This window comes from Paralichthys olivaceus, chromosome 13 (genome assembly GCF_024713975.1).
Source record: "Paralichthys olivaceus isolate ysfri-2021 chromosome 13, ASM2471397v2, whole genome shotgun sequence".
Lineage (NCBI taxonomy): Eukaryota > Metazoa > Chordata > Actinopteri > Pleuronectiformes > Paralichthyidae > Paralichthys > Paralichthys olivaceus.
The window spans coordinates 13842119-13856820 of record NC_091105.1 but is presented as its reverse complement, the minus strand read 5'-3'; the positions used below and the strand labels follow the sequence as shown (position 1 = coordinate 13856820).

The 14702-nt window shown below is 42.2% G+C and overlaps 3 protein-coding genes across 7 annotated transcripts; 1 reads left to right on the top strand and 2 right to left on the bottom strand.

Moving 5' to 3' along the window:
• Positions 1-200: 200 nt before the first annotated feature.
• clec3ba (C-type lectin domain family 3, member Ba) lies at positions 201-1740 on the bottom strand. The gene is made up of 3 exons (XM_020091022.2): positions 1510-1740; positions 1252-1350; positions 201-1163 (listed from the first exon to the last, which is right to left on the bottom strand). The coding sequence occupies exons 1-3, from the start codon at positions 1604-1606 to the stop codon at positions 763-765; spliced, it is 597 nt and encodes a 198-aa protein (XP_019946581.1). The 5' UTR covers positions 1607-1740; the 3' UTR covers positions 201-762.
• Positions 1741-3151: 1411 nt separating this feature from the next.
• fez2a (fasciculation and elongation protein zeta 2a) lies at positions 3152-9802 on the bottom strand. 5 transcript variants are annotated; one of them, XM_069536931.1, is made up of 10 exons: positions 9339-9801; positions 8391-8499; positions 8086-8202; positions 7833-7965; positions 6477-6742; positions 6270-6350; positions 5978-6053; positions 5832-5897; positions 4665-4685; positions 4045-4185 (listed from the first exon to the last, which is right to left on the bottom strand). In XM_069536931.1, exons 1-9 carry the CDS (start codon positions 9683-9685, stop codon positions 4675-4677), a joined length of 1206 nt encoding a protein of 401 aa, XP_069393032.1. In that variant the 5' UTR covers positions 9686-9801; the 3' UTR covers positions 4045-4185; positions 4665-4674. The 5 variants fall into 5 exon arrangements, with proteins under 5 accessions (XP_019946580.2, XP_069393036.1, XP_069393032.1 ...); XM_069536932.1 differs by having other exon boundaries at positions 4049-4185; positions 4641-4685; positions 9339-9802; XM_069536934.1 differs by having other exon boundaries at positions 4064-4185; positions 4660-4685; positions 9339-9802.
• A 605-nt stretch (positions 9803-10407) lies between these two features.
• On the top strand, positions 10408-14602 carry ubxn11 (UBX domain protein 11). Its single transcript, XM_020091243.2, has 14 exons — positions 10408-10602; positions 10692-10732; positions 11300-11422; positions 11493-11593; positions 11686-11737; positions 11811-11890; positions 11977-12061; positions 12165-12382; positions 12472-12549; positions 12623-12746; positions 12851-12954; positions 13075-13148; positions 13964-14113; positions 14203-14602. Exons 1-14 carry the CDS (start codon positions 10532-10534, stop codon positions 14369-14371), a joined length of 1470 nt encoding a protein of 489 aa, XP_019946802.2. The 5' UTR covers positions 10408-10531; the 3' UTR covers positions 14372-14602.
• Positions 14603-14702: the final 100 nt, after the last annotated feature.

The window sequence follows — 14702 nt, the reverse complement described above, 5'->3', positions numbered from 1 at the left end:
GAAAAGAAAGAGAGGGTTGCAACAGAGGAGAGACATGTTTTTTTTTCCACATTATATAATATGTTTACTATACACAGCATATTAAAAAATTCAGAAATGAAAAATAAAGTAAGTGCCATAGAAAAGGCTTTCGTGATTACTGACATTTATTAGCAGAGGCTATAAATTTTTTTATATATATATATATATATATATATATATATATATATATAAAAGTGAAGCCATCCAGTGGAGTTTACCTCGATTAATATCTGATAAATTCTGAAATTATTTAAAACCAGGATGTGGCTGAATGCATGGGAAATATCATGTGTCAGTGAGTTTAGCTTATACAGTGACATAGTGTTTGTGAAACCACTGTGTGAAGTCAAATGACATCTGAATGGCTTGGGTCAAGAAAATGCAGGAAAGAACTAGCATTCTTTTTTCTGTGTATTGTGTAATGAAGCTCTACATGCTGCATTCATTAAGGCACTTATTGTTCACATGAGAGTTTATCTGCACAGACTCATGTTAAAGGGATAGTTCACCCAAAAATGAAAATTCACTCATTATCTACTCACCATAATGCAGATGGAGGGGTGGGTGAAGTGTTTGAGTCCACAAAACACTTCTGGAGTTTCAGGGGTGTTTCAGTGTTGCAGCCAAATCCAATAGAATTGAAGTAAGTGGTGACCGATTTTTTAAACGTGACAAAACAACAGAAACACAACAACGAACACTTGGATGACACATATTTGGGTGAACTGTCCATTTAAGGCCTCAGACGATGTTGAACTCACAGACCGAGGCCTTCTCGGCCCTGCAGCTCTCATCAAACCACTTCCCGTTGGCTGTGGTGGAGAGGATGGCACAGTTCTGACTGCGCCCTCCATCCGGCTGCAGGGTGATCTCCGTCTCCCAGTTCTTGAACCGCACACTGGACCCAGACTGGTCCAACCACTGGCCGTCGGTCACCATGTCGTTGATGCCCAGCCAGATGTGCTCCTCGGGGCCGATGCTCTGCCGTACGTAGCTGTAGAGCTCATCGTTCTCGTCCCCTGTCAGAGGGGTGCCCAGGCTGCCTCCTTTGGCGATGCAGTCGTCGCTGGCAGCGTGGAAGGTCTTCTTCACCGGGTCGGCCAGGAAACACTTACCCAAGATCTTTGTCCCTTTCAGACAAACTGAAGGGGAAGATGTGTGAGAGTCAGTGTGGGTCAGGTCACTACAAAGACGTTAAACCAGACACAAATTTGTTGGTGTCTTTAGTACCTGTTTGTAGAGCCTGCTGCTCTTTCAACACATTCAGCTCCTGCATTATGTCACCTATCTGTTTCTTCAGCTCCTCGATTGCTGCGCTGTTTGCAGACTCTGAGAGAAACACAAATGTATTACATCACAAACACAATGCATTAACTTCTGATGGACTCTCATATAGTAGTTCAGTCGTGTTGTTCTTCTTATTGTTTTTCTGAGACTTAACAAGTGAGAACATCGTTTTCTTTTCTTCTATGTCAAGTTCAATCCTACCTTTCTTGCCATTTCTTCTGTTGGAGCTGTTCTGCTGGAGTGTGCACTGTGCCAGCAGCAGAAGGCAAAACATCAGCCAAACCCCTCTCGTCTCCATTGTGCATGTGACACTTTAAATCCACCAGAATGATTGTTTTGATGCAGCACCACAAAAAGCTCCTCCCAGCTCTGTGTCCTGACCAGACTGTTGTGTTTCACCAGAGTCCAATGAGGAAATCTTATCTCAGTGAAAACAAATGTTTTACAGCCACTTGTGTTGCTGTTGAAACGCTGCAGGGAGGTGGATGAGGTGCAGGATTGTGCAGCATTTAACAGCTTCCAGACAAGCATGACTCTGGTTCCATGTGTTTGTAGAGTACTTATAAATCACAGCAGGGTCCTGTCTATCTGAGCATTAACTCACATTCCTGACAGAAACAGAATAGGAACATTAGTTTAAAAAAATAAATATATCGGCATGTGTTTTTCCCTAATAGCAACAACTAACAAGTAATGCTGTAAGTGATTATGCAAAGCTGTTGGTGAACTGTGGATTTAATCTTCTGTTTTCCTGTCAAAGGATCTGTTGTGTTTCTGGGCCAGAGGTTTCATGTTTGGGGTTCCTCCCAGAGCCCACATCTGGATCTCCTCAGTGAGGTGGGGCACATGACACGTGGCAGAGACTCATTATATAATAAGACACTTATATAATAAAGAAACACTCTCGTGAACAATCCACATCCAAACAAGTAGCTCAACCTTTTTTTGTAAAACCTGGATAATAATGTTTCAAGTTATGGATATATCAACAGAAATTAATCAAAATGTCCAGCTTTCTATTGTCACAACTATCTACCATACCTCTAACTCATGTCTCTTCTGTATTTCAGATCCAGTCCCTCTCACAAACTGCTGATGACCTCATTCCCTTCACCTGAGTCTCCCCACACACACTCACCTGCTCCTCATTCCCTCATTACTTCCTCTGTGTATTTAGAGTGGTTAGTTCCATTCACTCTCTACCAGATTTATTGATTTAGCCAGTGTTATCTTTCTGAATTCTTGCCTGCCTGTTCCTGACTTGATTACAACCCTGTTTGGGTTTTGGATTCCTGTCTTGCCTGCCCCTTCAGATTTGTTTGCTGTATGGACCGATATCTTGGTTTTGACCCCTGCCTGTCTTTTTTCTGCTCTTGGGTTCAGTTCTGTCTCAGCCCTAACAACAACTTGACAGCATTGGTTTCTTAGCTTTGTGACATCACATATAAATGTGATGTTATGTAAATGTGAATGCATGGGGGGCCGAATACAATATTTGCTTCCAGTGGCAACGCAAACTGCAGCATGACGTTATGTGGAGTCCCCCATTGGTGAATTTTGACCTGTGATATTCACTTTGCATTTATTTGTATGTGTGTGACCGCCCGTTAAGGTGGAAATACTCAGCCACAGGGTTTTGATTGGCTCGTCAGCTTGGGCCTGAATTTTAAACAAACATTACAAATTCACTCAATGCATTTTCTCATGCCTTAGGTAGCACTTAATACATTGTCGGAGATATTAGGTTAGGTTAGACCTTGTCATCACTGATTTTTTTCTTGTGTGTTTACTATCATTTCTGATATCAAAATGTATTTTAAAATAGGATTGACACAAACAGGGAGAGGTTTCATCAATATATTTGAAATAAAATATTTACAAAATAAATCAACAATGGTTCTAGTAGAACAGTTATGTGACATTCACTGAAAATAAGTCATTTATAATAAATATACAAAAGTTCAGGCAACGGCAAAGGCAGCTCGTAAAATACGTACAGAAAAAACAATGCCCAGTCTCGGTGTTCGCTGCTGTGTGCACAGCGGAGCACGCTGTCGCCCGAGACTCTGATTCAGAGCCAGTCAGTGCCACAAAAGTAGACAGTGCATGGGTCACAATAAAATATTCACTCGAATGCATAGTTAGTTAATTAGTTCATTTCAGTCCAGACTTCATCATCAGGTCTTCACCGTCCTCAGAATGATGATGTATGTGGTGTCTGCAGGTACATGGAAGACTGCTGAATTATATGTTTTGTGCACATACAGTACATTGTGTTTATGTACACTATCTGTGACTTGTGTTGTTATTAATTTATGTTATTTTCTTGTATTTGTCTACTGCTATGTGCAGGTGGAATAATTCATTTCCCTCTTGAGATCAATAGTGTTGTATTATTTTAAACTATGGTCATAGTTCTCTATTACTGTCTGTTCAATGTGCTTTGTGCATTTGTTCATTGCTCATTAGATAAGAAGCACTTTAGTTTAGTACAAAGCCCTTTGCATAGCAACTTTGCTCTTACTTCAAACCAACAGGCAAAGCTCAGGATTTTCCAAACAGTGCAGCAGCTACATTGCTTTGTCTATCTGGGTACATTTCTAATATAATTTATAATTGTTTATCCACTGTGCAAGAGAATAAAAAAACACTGAAAATAAGTAAAAAATGTACAGGTACACACAGGGTTTGCAAAAATCCAACAACACTGCACGTAAAATGAAAACAACAAAAAAGACACATGTTGAATTAAAAACACGAAATAAATTAAGTTGTTTGCAAAAATATACAATGAGTCCTTCTTGTTGCCACGGTAAACTATCAGAAGCCTCTGCAGAGTGTTAGGCACCGTCCCTCTGGTCTACGTTGGGCAAAGCACTGCAATAACAACAGAGATGAACATTAGCATTAAAATATTAGGACTGAATAGGGCAGAAACTTCTGTACCATCTCAGTAAAATTACAAGTTAGGAAATAAACAGGAGGAAAACAAAAGGAAAGCATCACTTATAGACTGGAGCAAATAAAATGAAGCAAACTTATCTCAAACACAGGGTGAGTGATCGGAAAGATTAAGGCGATTAATGCGTTGACTTAAATGTTGAATGATGGGTAAATACAGCTCTACAGTGTGAGGCAGTGAGTCATTCTCTAGTGAGTCTAGACACTATCAGGGATAAACCGAGGCCGCAGCAGGTCATTGTGAGCCACTGTGTGTGTGTGTGTGGGGGGGGACGTGAGGAGAATGTGGAGGTCAGACTGCACTACACTTCAGTGATAGAGAGGGGGCGCTCTACTCCCATTGTGAGCGACAACACAACAGTGCACATCACCTGAGAATGTGACACAAACCTCACCGTCGATTGCTCACACCAGAGCTAGCAGGTGTAAGGCAGAACATGAGACGCAGAAAAAGAAAACAGAATGATGTGAAATAAAATGCACACAAATGATAGAGCTCAGATGCTTTGGTAGAAAACAAAGAAAAGGAACTGGTTGTTTAAAGTCACATTTATAGTAATTAACATTAAATCAAACCATTAATGTTGATTGCCTTAAAAACACAAAGTTGTTCCGTCTGTTTCTTTGAGATATAATCAATGAGTGTTGTGAAAAGGTTTGAACATTTAAAAAAAAAAGGACAAGATATTTTTGAATAACTTTTTTTCTGAAAGTTGTAGAGACTTCAGCCTTTCACGAATAATAAAGGGGAGACAGCCACACACCCATACCAGCTTTCAGCACGTTTCGAGCAAGCAGCGCAGAGTTATTCACCCTATGGTGAATATGGGTTAGGGTTGTGACTAGGGTTAGGGTTAGGGGGTATCATCAATAAGTGTTCTGAAAAGACTTGAACATTTTACCTGACTTAAGTTTGAAGAGTAAAAACGAAATTTAAGCTGCTCAGCTTACAATGATTTTTAAAATGTGCAAAGAATATTAAATGGATTTCTTAATTTAATAAAATTATTTAGTTTTTTACAAGTAAGAAAGATAAGATATCAGGACAAAAGATAATTAGTTGGCACAACTACAGGTCATTTTCTTCAAAACTTGATTTGGCCTCAAAATTCATAAATCAAGCGCAGTAGGCTACTATGAAATTTTCCGTCTGCAAACCTTTCAATTTTTGCATCCAAACTTATTAATAACTTCTTATTGTTTTCTCTAAGATTTAGAAAAGCAAATGTGGCATCCAACTGTCTAATTCTATACTTTGTTAAATTAACCCAGCAAGGACAGTTTTCAGAGCAGTACAATGACCAAACATTTTTGAAATAGAAAATTAATTTAGACAGTTAAACAATTTCGATTGTGATGATTGTCTTATTTTTTTAGGAATCTATCAAAGGGAATCTATAAAATTGCCAAAAGCAATGTTTAGTGAAGACAATTTGTAAACATACAGAAGAACTGCAGTGGTCCGTGGACCCTGTGTTATAAGCAAAGTCACAACTGATCAGTCACAATATAAACTACAGGACAGACACATGACTTACTATCAACACAAGAGAGAAACTCACCTTTGAGAATATAGTCTGTTAAGAGACTGGGCACCTTGTCACTGTCATCTCTCATAGCTTGTAGAACTGAGGAGCAGCAGATAGAGCAGAGTGAGTCACAGCCACTGAAGCACAAACAGGGTGGGTACTGAGATGAGGAAACTTACTCTTGGTGAGGATCTGAAGGTCCTCGATCGAAGGAGGACGTCCCTTCTTCTCATACGGGATGACTGTGGTCAAATACTGTGCATGGAGACAAGGACAGGGAGACAGACGTTCAAAAGACAGAACGTCTAATGCATGATTGATGGAGGAACAGTCTGACTGAAGCACCATGATTGTTTCAGTATTTTGAAAAGTAAGATATCTGAGAGAAGGTGGATGCTATCGGAGTGCATATTTTCATCGCAGAAAGTAGAAGGTAAAGTTCAGCATTGGAGAAGAGAAGAAGAAAGTAACCTGTCTTTCACTGCACCCACTCCCAAAAGTTTGTCGGAAGCTGTTCTGAATGACGGAGGAGAGTCCCTCCATGCTGAAGCGCTGAGGAGGAAGGAAGCGAAGTGCACAACACAAGAGGAAAAGATGAGATTTTTAGCAGTGGGGGGTGGGGAAGAAAGCTCTGGTGTTGTTTCCTTAAAAACCTGACAACACGAATAAAGTGCTCACTGATCCGCCTGTTCTCTCAGCGTGGCCCTGCGACGTCCCAGCTCCGCCTTTGAGCTTCTTCTTCTTCCTCAGCAGTTCGCGGTGCTCCTTCTGTCGGTTTTGCACGTCGATGAGCGCCGAGATGAAACTGTTCTTCACCTCTTTCTCAAAGTCCAGCTCATCCCTGAGAGCCAGCTGCTGCACCAGCTCCTCTGAGAACCTCCTGATGTTCGTCTCCGTCTCCTCCAGACGCTCGTTCAGCTCCGCCACACTCAGGGTCTTCACCTCTGCATCGCAAAAACACAAAAAGAAACGCAGTGACACATCTGACAGAAACCAGACGGGACCTTTAAATGTGCCAGAATCCTTTATATACTAAATTTATTTAGTACATCGTGAGGTGACTTCAGTTTCAGAGAATTTTATGAACAACTTAAATGTGAAAATGTGTTTCTATATATTTTTCTTATTGTCAGTAAATCCCAAAGACTGTATATAAAGATGGATGACAAGACAGCCCTCTGGTGGCTGGCAACAGTATAGGTCCTAAACCCACTTCCTCCATGTTAGTCCATGGGATGTTAAATATTTTTTCTCAGAGATGGTTTCTGTCATTTGAGGTCATTCTTATCACACCGACGTCTGATACGATTTGTTTTAAGTAGTTATATCTTACTGCAAAAACAGGGTGAAACCTAATGATTGAGAGCTGAGAGTGACTTGCGATTGGTCGACTGGTGTATCGGCAGGCTCTTGATACCCTTAAACAGCCGTGTCCTGTAGTTTTAAGTGCATTTCTTTCTTTATTTTCAGTTGGGGATTAAAACACATTTGGTGCTCTATTGAGAATGTACAGCAGCTGGACAGTGTATGTGGTATTTACTCAAAATAAACTACATTACCCATGTTCATGTTGTGTCAGTGTAACAACAGTGTGGCTCACTGAGTTTTATTATATGTTGGACAATGGAGCTCTGGGACACTGAGGCATAAGCTGCAATCAGGCCACAGGGTTAAATAGGATCAATTCGTTGTTAGTTTTAGTGGGATTGCATGAGACTTGTTGCCAATGAGAACAATTTTAAATACGATCAGAGTTGCCCTTCAATTTTGATGAAACTGGACTGACTTGGAAAACCAACATCTAAGAATTTGTTTGAGAATCTTTCATGACATTGATGATGTACCAGTGCATCAAAAACAAATCACAAGATAAGGGCTGGCAAACAAAGAATCAGGAGAACATGTTCTGACACTGATATAATTAATGTAGTACATAGACCAGACATTTCACTATACTGGAGCCTTTATATTGATGACACATCACAAGAGAACGTGTCATATACTGATAATCTTTCTGGATCAGCGGACACTTACTCTCCTCGTAGCCGGGGCTGCTGGTCGGTTGCTGGACGTCCAATGAGAGCATCGACAGGTCTGACTGAGAGGGATCGTGCTGAGTCTCCATGTCTGGTGAGTCCTGCATCATCTCCTCTATCTCCTCTATAACCTAAAAGAATTTGAACATCGAGTTATTAAATCTCACAGTCACGCTGTCACACAGCTTTGAAGCAGGGTGTTCGCTGACAGGCCAGACTGAGCTTGAGGTTGGTGTTTAAATGTAACCTACCTGCTCTGCTGTGTACAGGGGCTCCTCTGCGAGACAGGAGACAATGATGGAGTGCATGTCCAGCTGCTCCCTCAGCTCCTCATCGTCAGACAGCTCTGCTGTGACATCAGTCTTCCTCTGGACAGGAACAGGAACAGGGGAAGGGGGAGGTGGGGGGTTTAATCAAAGCGCTAAACCCTGGCACAATGAATACATGAGATTTGTGAGATGAACGGACAGAGGGGGGAGGGAGACAGGGAGGGAGCAGGGCAGGGGGTTAATGGGAAAGTGGGACAGAGATGGAGGGGAGGGGGGGTGCCACTCACAGGTTTCTCCTCCAGGTTGAATGTGGGGATGTGGAGGGAGCGTGTTCGAGAGCGTTTCCAGTCCACTGGCATCACATGGCCGTAGTTACTGGTTAAAGCGTTCCAGATTCTGTGGACGGAAACAAACATTTGAGTGGAAACTATCAAATTACACTGACATACATCCTCTGCCTTGATAGCGACTCCATCTTAAAAACGACTTCTCTTGACACTGAGGCACTGGAGTAAATCACAAACGCTTCATGATCAGATTAATTTTCCATTTCCGTTCAGAAGGCAAATATGATGCACTGCTCTAATCCCCAACATGGAACCTTACAAGTCAGAAAATACCACCGATGATTAAATGTTTGTGTCACAAAAGCCAAAAGCTGCAGCAGATGTAATATATGTCACTGGATTAATGTTTAGTGCTCATTTCTAAGATGTGGTGACACTTCCAAAGTCTTTTGTTCAGTGCGGTCAACCCATGAATGATATGACATTGCATATTTGTGACAGTAGGGTTTTTATAGATGACATGAAAATATTCCCTGAAGGTGAGTCATAGGAAATGATTAAATCACTTTCACAAATATGAAACAAATATGAATTATTGATCCACTCATATCGGTGTTCAGGAGACATTTCAGGGCAGATACAGATATCATGTCTGTATTTCTGCAGCTGTCCTGATGAATGAATGAATCTGCAAAAATGACAGCTCACATTTCCAGGCTGTTTAACTTGAGCTCGACCAATGATGTCTCTGTCCACTCACCACATCCTTATAGATACAATAACACTTTATAAAAATAGCACTGGTTTCCTGATGTAATCAATGAAACACAGCAGATACAGTAGTTTTATAAGGTTTCCATAGAGGCTGTAGTTTATTGAGAAGAAGCCTCCTCCACATCCACACATGTTTAACAGCAGCCATCCTGCGGACAGGCCACAAACACTCACTCGTCCGTCTCCAGCAGCGTGTCCTCTGAGATCACACTCACGGGAGCGACGCTCTCTGTCTGGGGGTTGAAACTGTGGAAGCAGGCGGAGAACTTCTCCTCGAAGCCGCTCACCGGGTCCACGGAGCTGAGCGCGTCCCCCGGGGGGAAGCTGCCGTCGAGCAGCCCCGGCAGGTCCCCATCACCCTGGAGCAGCAGCAGCCGAGCAGCGGCCGCTTCCCCCGCGGCGGCGGCGGCGGTAGCGGCCGCTGCTCGGCCTTTGTGCGGCAGCAGCTCCCGATCCGGAACCACGTTCGAACCCCGTACATGCGACCAGTCGTCGTCAAAATGTGCGATGGATGCAGCCATGTCCCGGACCAGCCTAACAGCTCCGGGGGAAAGATGAGCGAGCGGCGGGTCTGACAGGCCGCAGCATCCTCCCGGTGTGCCCGCTCACTGCTCCACACACACACACACACACACACACACACACACACACACACACACACACACACACACACACACAATGGCTGCTGCACGGGGCCCACTAGCGGTCACTGTGTCCCGGGGCAAAGCAAAACAAACACCACCGATCAGAGAAGCGTGGTGAAGTTGTTTACACTCGGTTTCCCAGTCTGAATATATATTTATACACAAACTAAAATAGTTAGAATTTAGCAAAATTGAACGTCAGCAAAACCAAGACCACAGAAGGAGAGTGTGTGGTGCAGGTGCTCGTCAGGACGTGGGGACCTGAATGTGCTGAACAGTCACGTTATGGGTTTTGTCCTTCTAATGGTGACAAACAGCAAGTCCCCTGAATGTAAATCATTATATGATGAAGACATGGGCTGAGGTTACATCAAACTACCTTCCTGTGTTACTTATCTACTGTCTCCCCTTCATTACATGCATTGTTTGATATTCTTCACCACAGTTGTTTTTTCTCATTGTGTTTGTTAGTATAATCTATGATAGTCTTTTATATTGTATCTGTGCTTTGGCTTCTGAATCTCAGGCCAATATTTAAAAAAAAAAGAGCAATAGAGAGAGAAACAGCGCCTCCTGTGGCTGAGACAGGAACCACCCAGGCATCACTACAGTCAACGGCCCCCTGTGTTTCCCATGGCAACGGACTCATAACAAACAGAGAGGCCTCAGCAGCTTCCTCTGAGCTGACAGATCCAGACTGTCTCTCAGAGCTTTGACTTAAAGATGAGTTCCCCTCTGTCCATGCTGAAGAAAACGAGACGCACCCCCCTGCAGGGCCCTCCCGGTGAGCAATGGTAGGTTCATCGCTGCACATGAGCTCAGTGTTAATTAACTTTATTGAACAAACAGAGAGCGTGTGTATTTATCTGTCTCCGACCCGCAGGAGCAGGGAAAAGGTGCCTTTCAGGAGGAATCTGTTAAAAGGTATGGGCTCCTGGAACATAAAAGCAAACGGGTTATTCAAACTGAAGTTACCATCAGAGGTGGAGAAAGTAATCAGATACTCTTTTTAGAGTACTACAGTTTAAAAACACAAAGTAACAAGTAAAATCAGGAAAATGAACAGTTTCCAAAGTAAAAGTTTGTGAACTAAAATGACTAAAATGTGTCTATTACACCTGTATGTAGATTTAATGTCATATTATATAATCATTTATTATATATCATATATCATATGAACAGTTTTTTACAGTTGCAGCTGGTTTGGGTGAAAATAATAGTGAGAATATTTCCAAATAATTTAATATAAAAATGCATCTAGTGATTATATTTTCTATATTTATCTGTGGGTTATTGTTTCAGTTTGTAAGCTCTTCATGTGTTTCGTATGTAAAACACAAACTTGTATAGTAATAGTAAAACTTTACTATAACACAGTAAATGTACTCAGTTACATTCCACATTATCACACTACTCTATACTAACTTTTTACTGTTCCATTACCAGATGAACTCTTTGACTTTCACATGTCTTTGTCATGGGATTTTTCAGAGTTTCAGGCAGAGCTGGTTGATGATGATGATGATGATTCATCTGATCCAAATCCTCCCAAACTGTGTCACAATCCAGCCAGTGTCGCCCCCACCACAAAACCAAAAGCCCCACTGAAGAAAGGTACACGTTAATACAAAGTTGAACTGTTATTTACTGTCATACAAACTAAGAATCTAACATCTAACTCCAGGTGCTCCGCCGAGCAACCTTGAGCTCATGTCCGCCATGATGCAGCGGGTGACCCTGCTGGAGAAACAAGTGAGGGGCCAAGCACAGGAGCTGGAACACAAGGTGAACACACACCTGAATCAACAATGAAACAGCAGTAATGTACGTCATTGAAACATGTCACTCACCCCACCTTTATATTTTCATTTTTAAAGGATAAAAAGATCTCAGTTTTGGAGGAGAAGCTGCAGACTCAGAAAGAATCAGGTAATCATCTTCCACGTGCACGGACCTGAGTTTGATATTAACAGATGAAATGATTTTTCACTTGATCCCGTAGAGCGTGCACGTGATTTAAGTGGCAGAGATGATCTTGAAAGAAGGTGCCAAGAACTGCAGAATCAAGTGCACGAGATGGAGGCAAGTGGATTAAATGCATGATTTCAATAATGTGTCTTTATATTGTGGTTATACCAAACTGAGATCTACTTGTTGCTGTCCTGCAGAGCTTTCTAAATGACTACGGTTTGATCTGGGTGGGGGATGGAGAGAGCAGTGATGCAGCCGAGTGTGAGCAGACGCACAGCTCAGGTAGAGGCCACCTCATCTTCACAGGCCCTGAGCTTTTCTGCAAACATCACACAGGGTTACGATACTTCGTCGATCATTCCTACTGTATATTTTTTCTTTGCAGGCACTTCTGGGGTCACGGGTTTCCACATGAACTTCGACCTTGTGCTGCAGAGGATCAAGGAGCTGAACATCCTCGCAGGGGAGGGGGAGTCTTTTGTGCGGTCGACAGCCACAGGGGCACAGCTGGCACAAAAGGATCCTGTCCACCTGAGGCTCTACAGCAACGGCATTGTCATGTTCGATGGTCCTTTCCGCTCTTTTCGGAAGCACAGCACCCAGGTTTGCAAAGTGAAACTGTAAAGGAGAAAAATGCATGTTTTAATCTGGGAACTTTGATGGTTCATATTGTCTTTCTTTGCCGTTTGCAGCAGTGCATGCAGGATCTGATGGACGGGTATTTTCCATCGGAGCTTCAGGACAGATTTCCAGACGGTGTTCCCTTTAAGGTGAGTCTGTTTCTTTCTGTACTCCAGCAAGCAAATGTGCGAATTCGTAACTTATTGGAATCCTATTCTGCAGGTTCACGACAGGCGAGATGAAGAGTTTATCTTCAGGCCACCGTGGGATCGATTCCCTGGTGAAGGACGGGCGGTTTGTGGGGAGAAAGATGACTCATCAAATGTTGTCAGCTGTCAAACACAAGGTCTTTTTTTGGAAAACATCACTGTGATACTCCCAAAAAAAAGAAAATTCGACCAGAAATCCTTCCTTTCATTCTTATGTTGTTTTCTTTCTTCTGGTTGTCAGGAAAGAAACTGACCACGGATCAGTTCCTGAGCAGGATGCCCAAGGTGGTGGTCAAGGCCGGTCGTGTGATCGATATCAGGGAGTCACTGAGAGCAACCCTGCAGGTGAGAGGACGGAAAACATCCAACTCACTATGTAACCTTGTGTGTATATATATGCTCTCTTGAGAGATCATCACCACAGTGTGCTTATATATAATGTCTATTACCTAACACTTTCTCCAGGGTTCATCTGCTGCCCAGAGCAGCGACCCTGCGATCCTCATAGACACAGCAGCACTGCAGGCGATGAAAGAGAGGTTTGAACAGTTTATCCTTCATTACATGAGCACACTGATTGGATTTTTTTATATTGTGAATCCTAAAAACCCTTTAATATTCTCTCAACTTGCAAATAATTGATTAACCAAATTGCTTTTAATTGTTTCCTTGTAATTGTGTTTTGAAAAGGTGCTATAAATAAAGTTTATCATTACCATTTGATATTATGCCGAATCAATAGAAAAATAGGTTTAAATAGGTTTAAATCATGAAGGATATTTCCTTAAGTTGCAAATTCTTTTGCATAAAATGATACAAATGAAATGCCATGAAAAAACAAGACATCTTGGGTTTAATATAACTCAGTGTAAGCATCATATATCACATGTTTAGATACAAGAAGTCAAACCAGTGTGAAAATCGTTTTCTAATGTTACGACTATGTAGACATTAGAAGGAATAAACAGGGTTTAAGGGGTTTGAAGGAAACTGAAGGAAACTTCTAAATCCCCTCCACGATGTAAGGGCTGATTAAAATCTCTTTCTGGCGAAGATGCCTGATCGTCGAGATTGTGGAGATTACTGTATGTGCTGGTTAAGAAAGAAATAGGGCAGGGTCCTCATGACATGGCTCGGTAGCGTGTGATGGGAACTGGGATTCAGCTCTGTGACCTCCTTCAGGAATCTGAGACCAGTCAAAGACGTTATTACACGAAGTGTGTTTGAATATACAGTGTTATATCATCAGCAAAAAACATGTCAGCTGCCCCTCCTTTGATTTTTATGATGTATTTCTACATAAGGTAATTATAACATGTGACAGTTCAGTGCAGTTCTTACTTTCCACACTCAGACTGCAGGCGTCCAGCTCTGACCGGCCCTCGTCAGCCCGTGACATCATCACGCTCAAGGTGAAGTCCGAGGATGGGGATCATACTTACGTGTTGACAATGTGCTTCTCAGAGACAATCGGCCACCTGCGACAGTACCTGGACAAACACAGGTGAGAGGAGAACACATCCTCCTGTTCAAGTGACCGCCTCTGTCACAGTAACCATAGCAACACTGGTTGATTGTTTTTTCACTCTACAGAGGCGGTGGTCTCCCTGGTTATGACATCATCAGTGCGTACCCACAGTGCTGCTATGAAGACAACAGCAGGACGCTACAATCGTGCGGCGTCACGACTAATGCTACCCTGCTGCTGAGGAGGAGACAACACCCTGAATCACTGACAGCAGTCAAACAAATCGACCTATAAACTATTGTGTATGACTTGTTTTTCTGAATCAACCTTTTCATAGCAGGCGTGTGTTGTCATAGAAACAGAACAGATGTTAGAAAATATTATTGACAATGGCTTTATTCCATTTAAGTGCTCAAGACCAGAGCCCTGAAACTGAAGCAGCTAAATGGAATTCAGCCATGAATGATCTTATTATTTACACATGCTTTTCCTATTGTGTCAAAATGACTTCAGTGAAAAAGATTCGGATGTTTGTTTTTGTCCCTCCCGATAATTTGAACTTTAGGTTTCTATTGACATGATTCTATCTGACAAGTGGAGTTCAAATTTAATAAAATACTTTTGA

Bases quoted from the DNA above. Each gene is read 5' to 3' on its own strand.
- clec3ba (XM_020091022.2), bottom strand. From the start codon at position 1,606: ATGGAGACGAGAGGGGTTTGGCTGATGTTTTGCCTTCTGCTGCTGGCA. The intron at 1,351-1,509 runs GTAGGATTGAAC...TGTTTCTCTCAG, and splicing joins CAGAAGAAATGGCAAGAAAG to AGTCTGCAAACAGCGCAGCA. The intron at 1,164-1,251 runs GTACTAAAGACA...CTTCCCCTTCAG, and splicing joins GCAGCAGGCTCTACAAACAG to TTTGTCTGAAAGGGACAAAG.
- ubxn11 (XM_020091243.2), top strand. From the start codon at position 10,532: ATGAGTTCCCCTCTGTCCATGCTGAAGAAAACGAGACGCACCCCCCTG. The intron at 10,603-10,691 runs GTAGGTTCATCG...TCCGACCCGCAG, and splicing joins GGCCCTCCCGGTGAGCAATG to GAGCAGGGAAAAGGTGCCTT. The intron at 11,891-11,976 runs GCAAGTGGATTA...GCTGTCCTGCAG, and splicing joins ATCAAGTGCACGAGATGGAG to AGCTTTCTAAATGACTACGG.
- fez2a (XM_020091021.2), bottom strand. From the start codon at position 9,685: ATGGCTGCATCCATCGCACATTTTGACGACGACTGGTCGCATGTACGG. The intron at 8,203-8,390 runs GTGAGTGGCACC...GTTCCTGTCCAG, and splicing joins TCAACCTGGAGGAGAAACCT to AGGAAGACTGATGTCACAGC. The intron at 6,351-6,476 runs GTGAGCACTTTA...CTTCCTCCTCAG, and splicing joins CTGAGAGAACAGGCGGATCA to CGCTTCAGCATGGAGGGACT.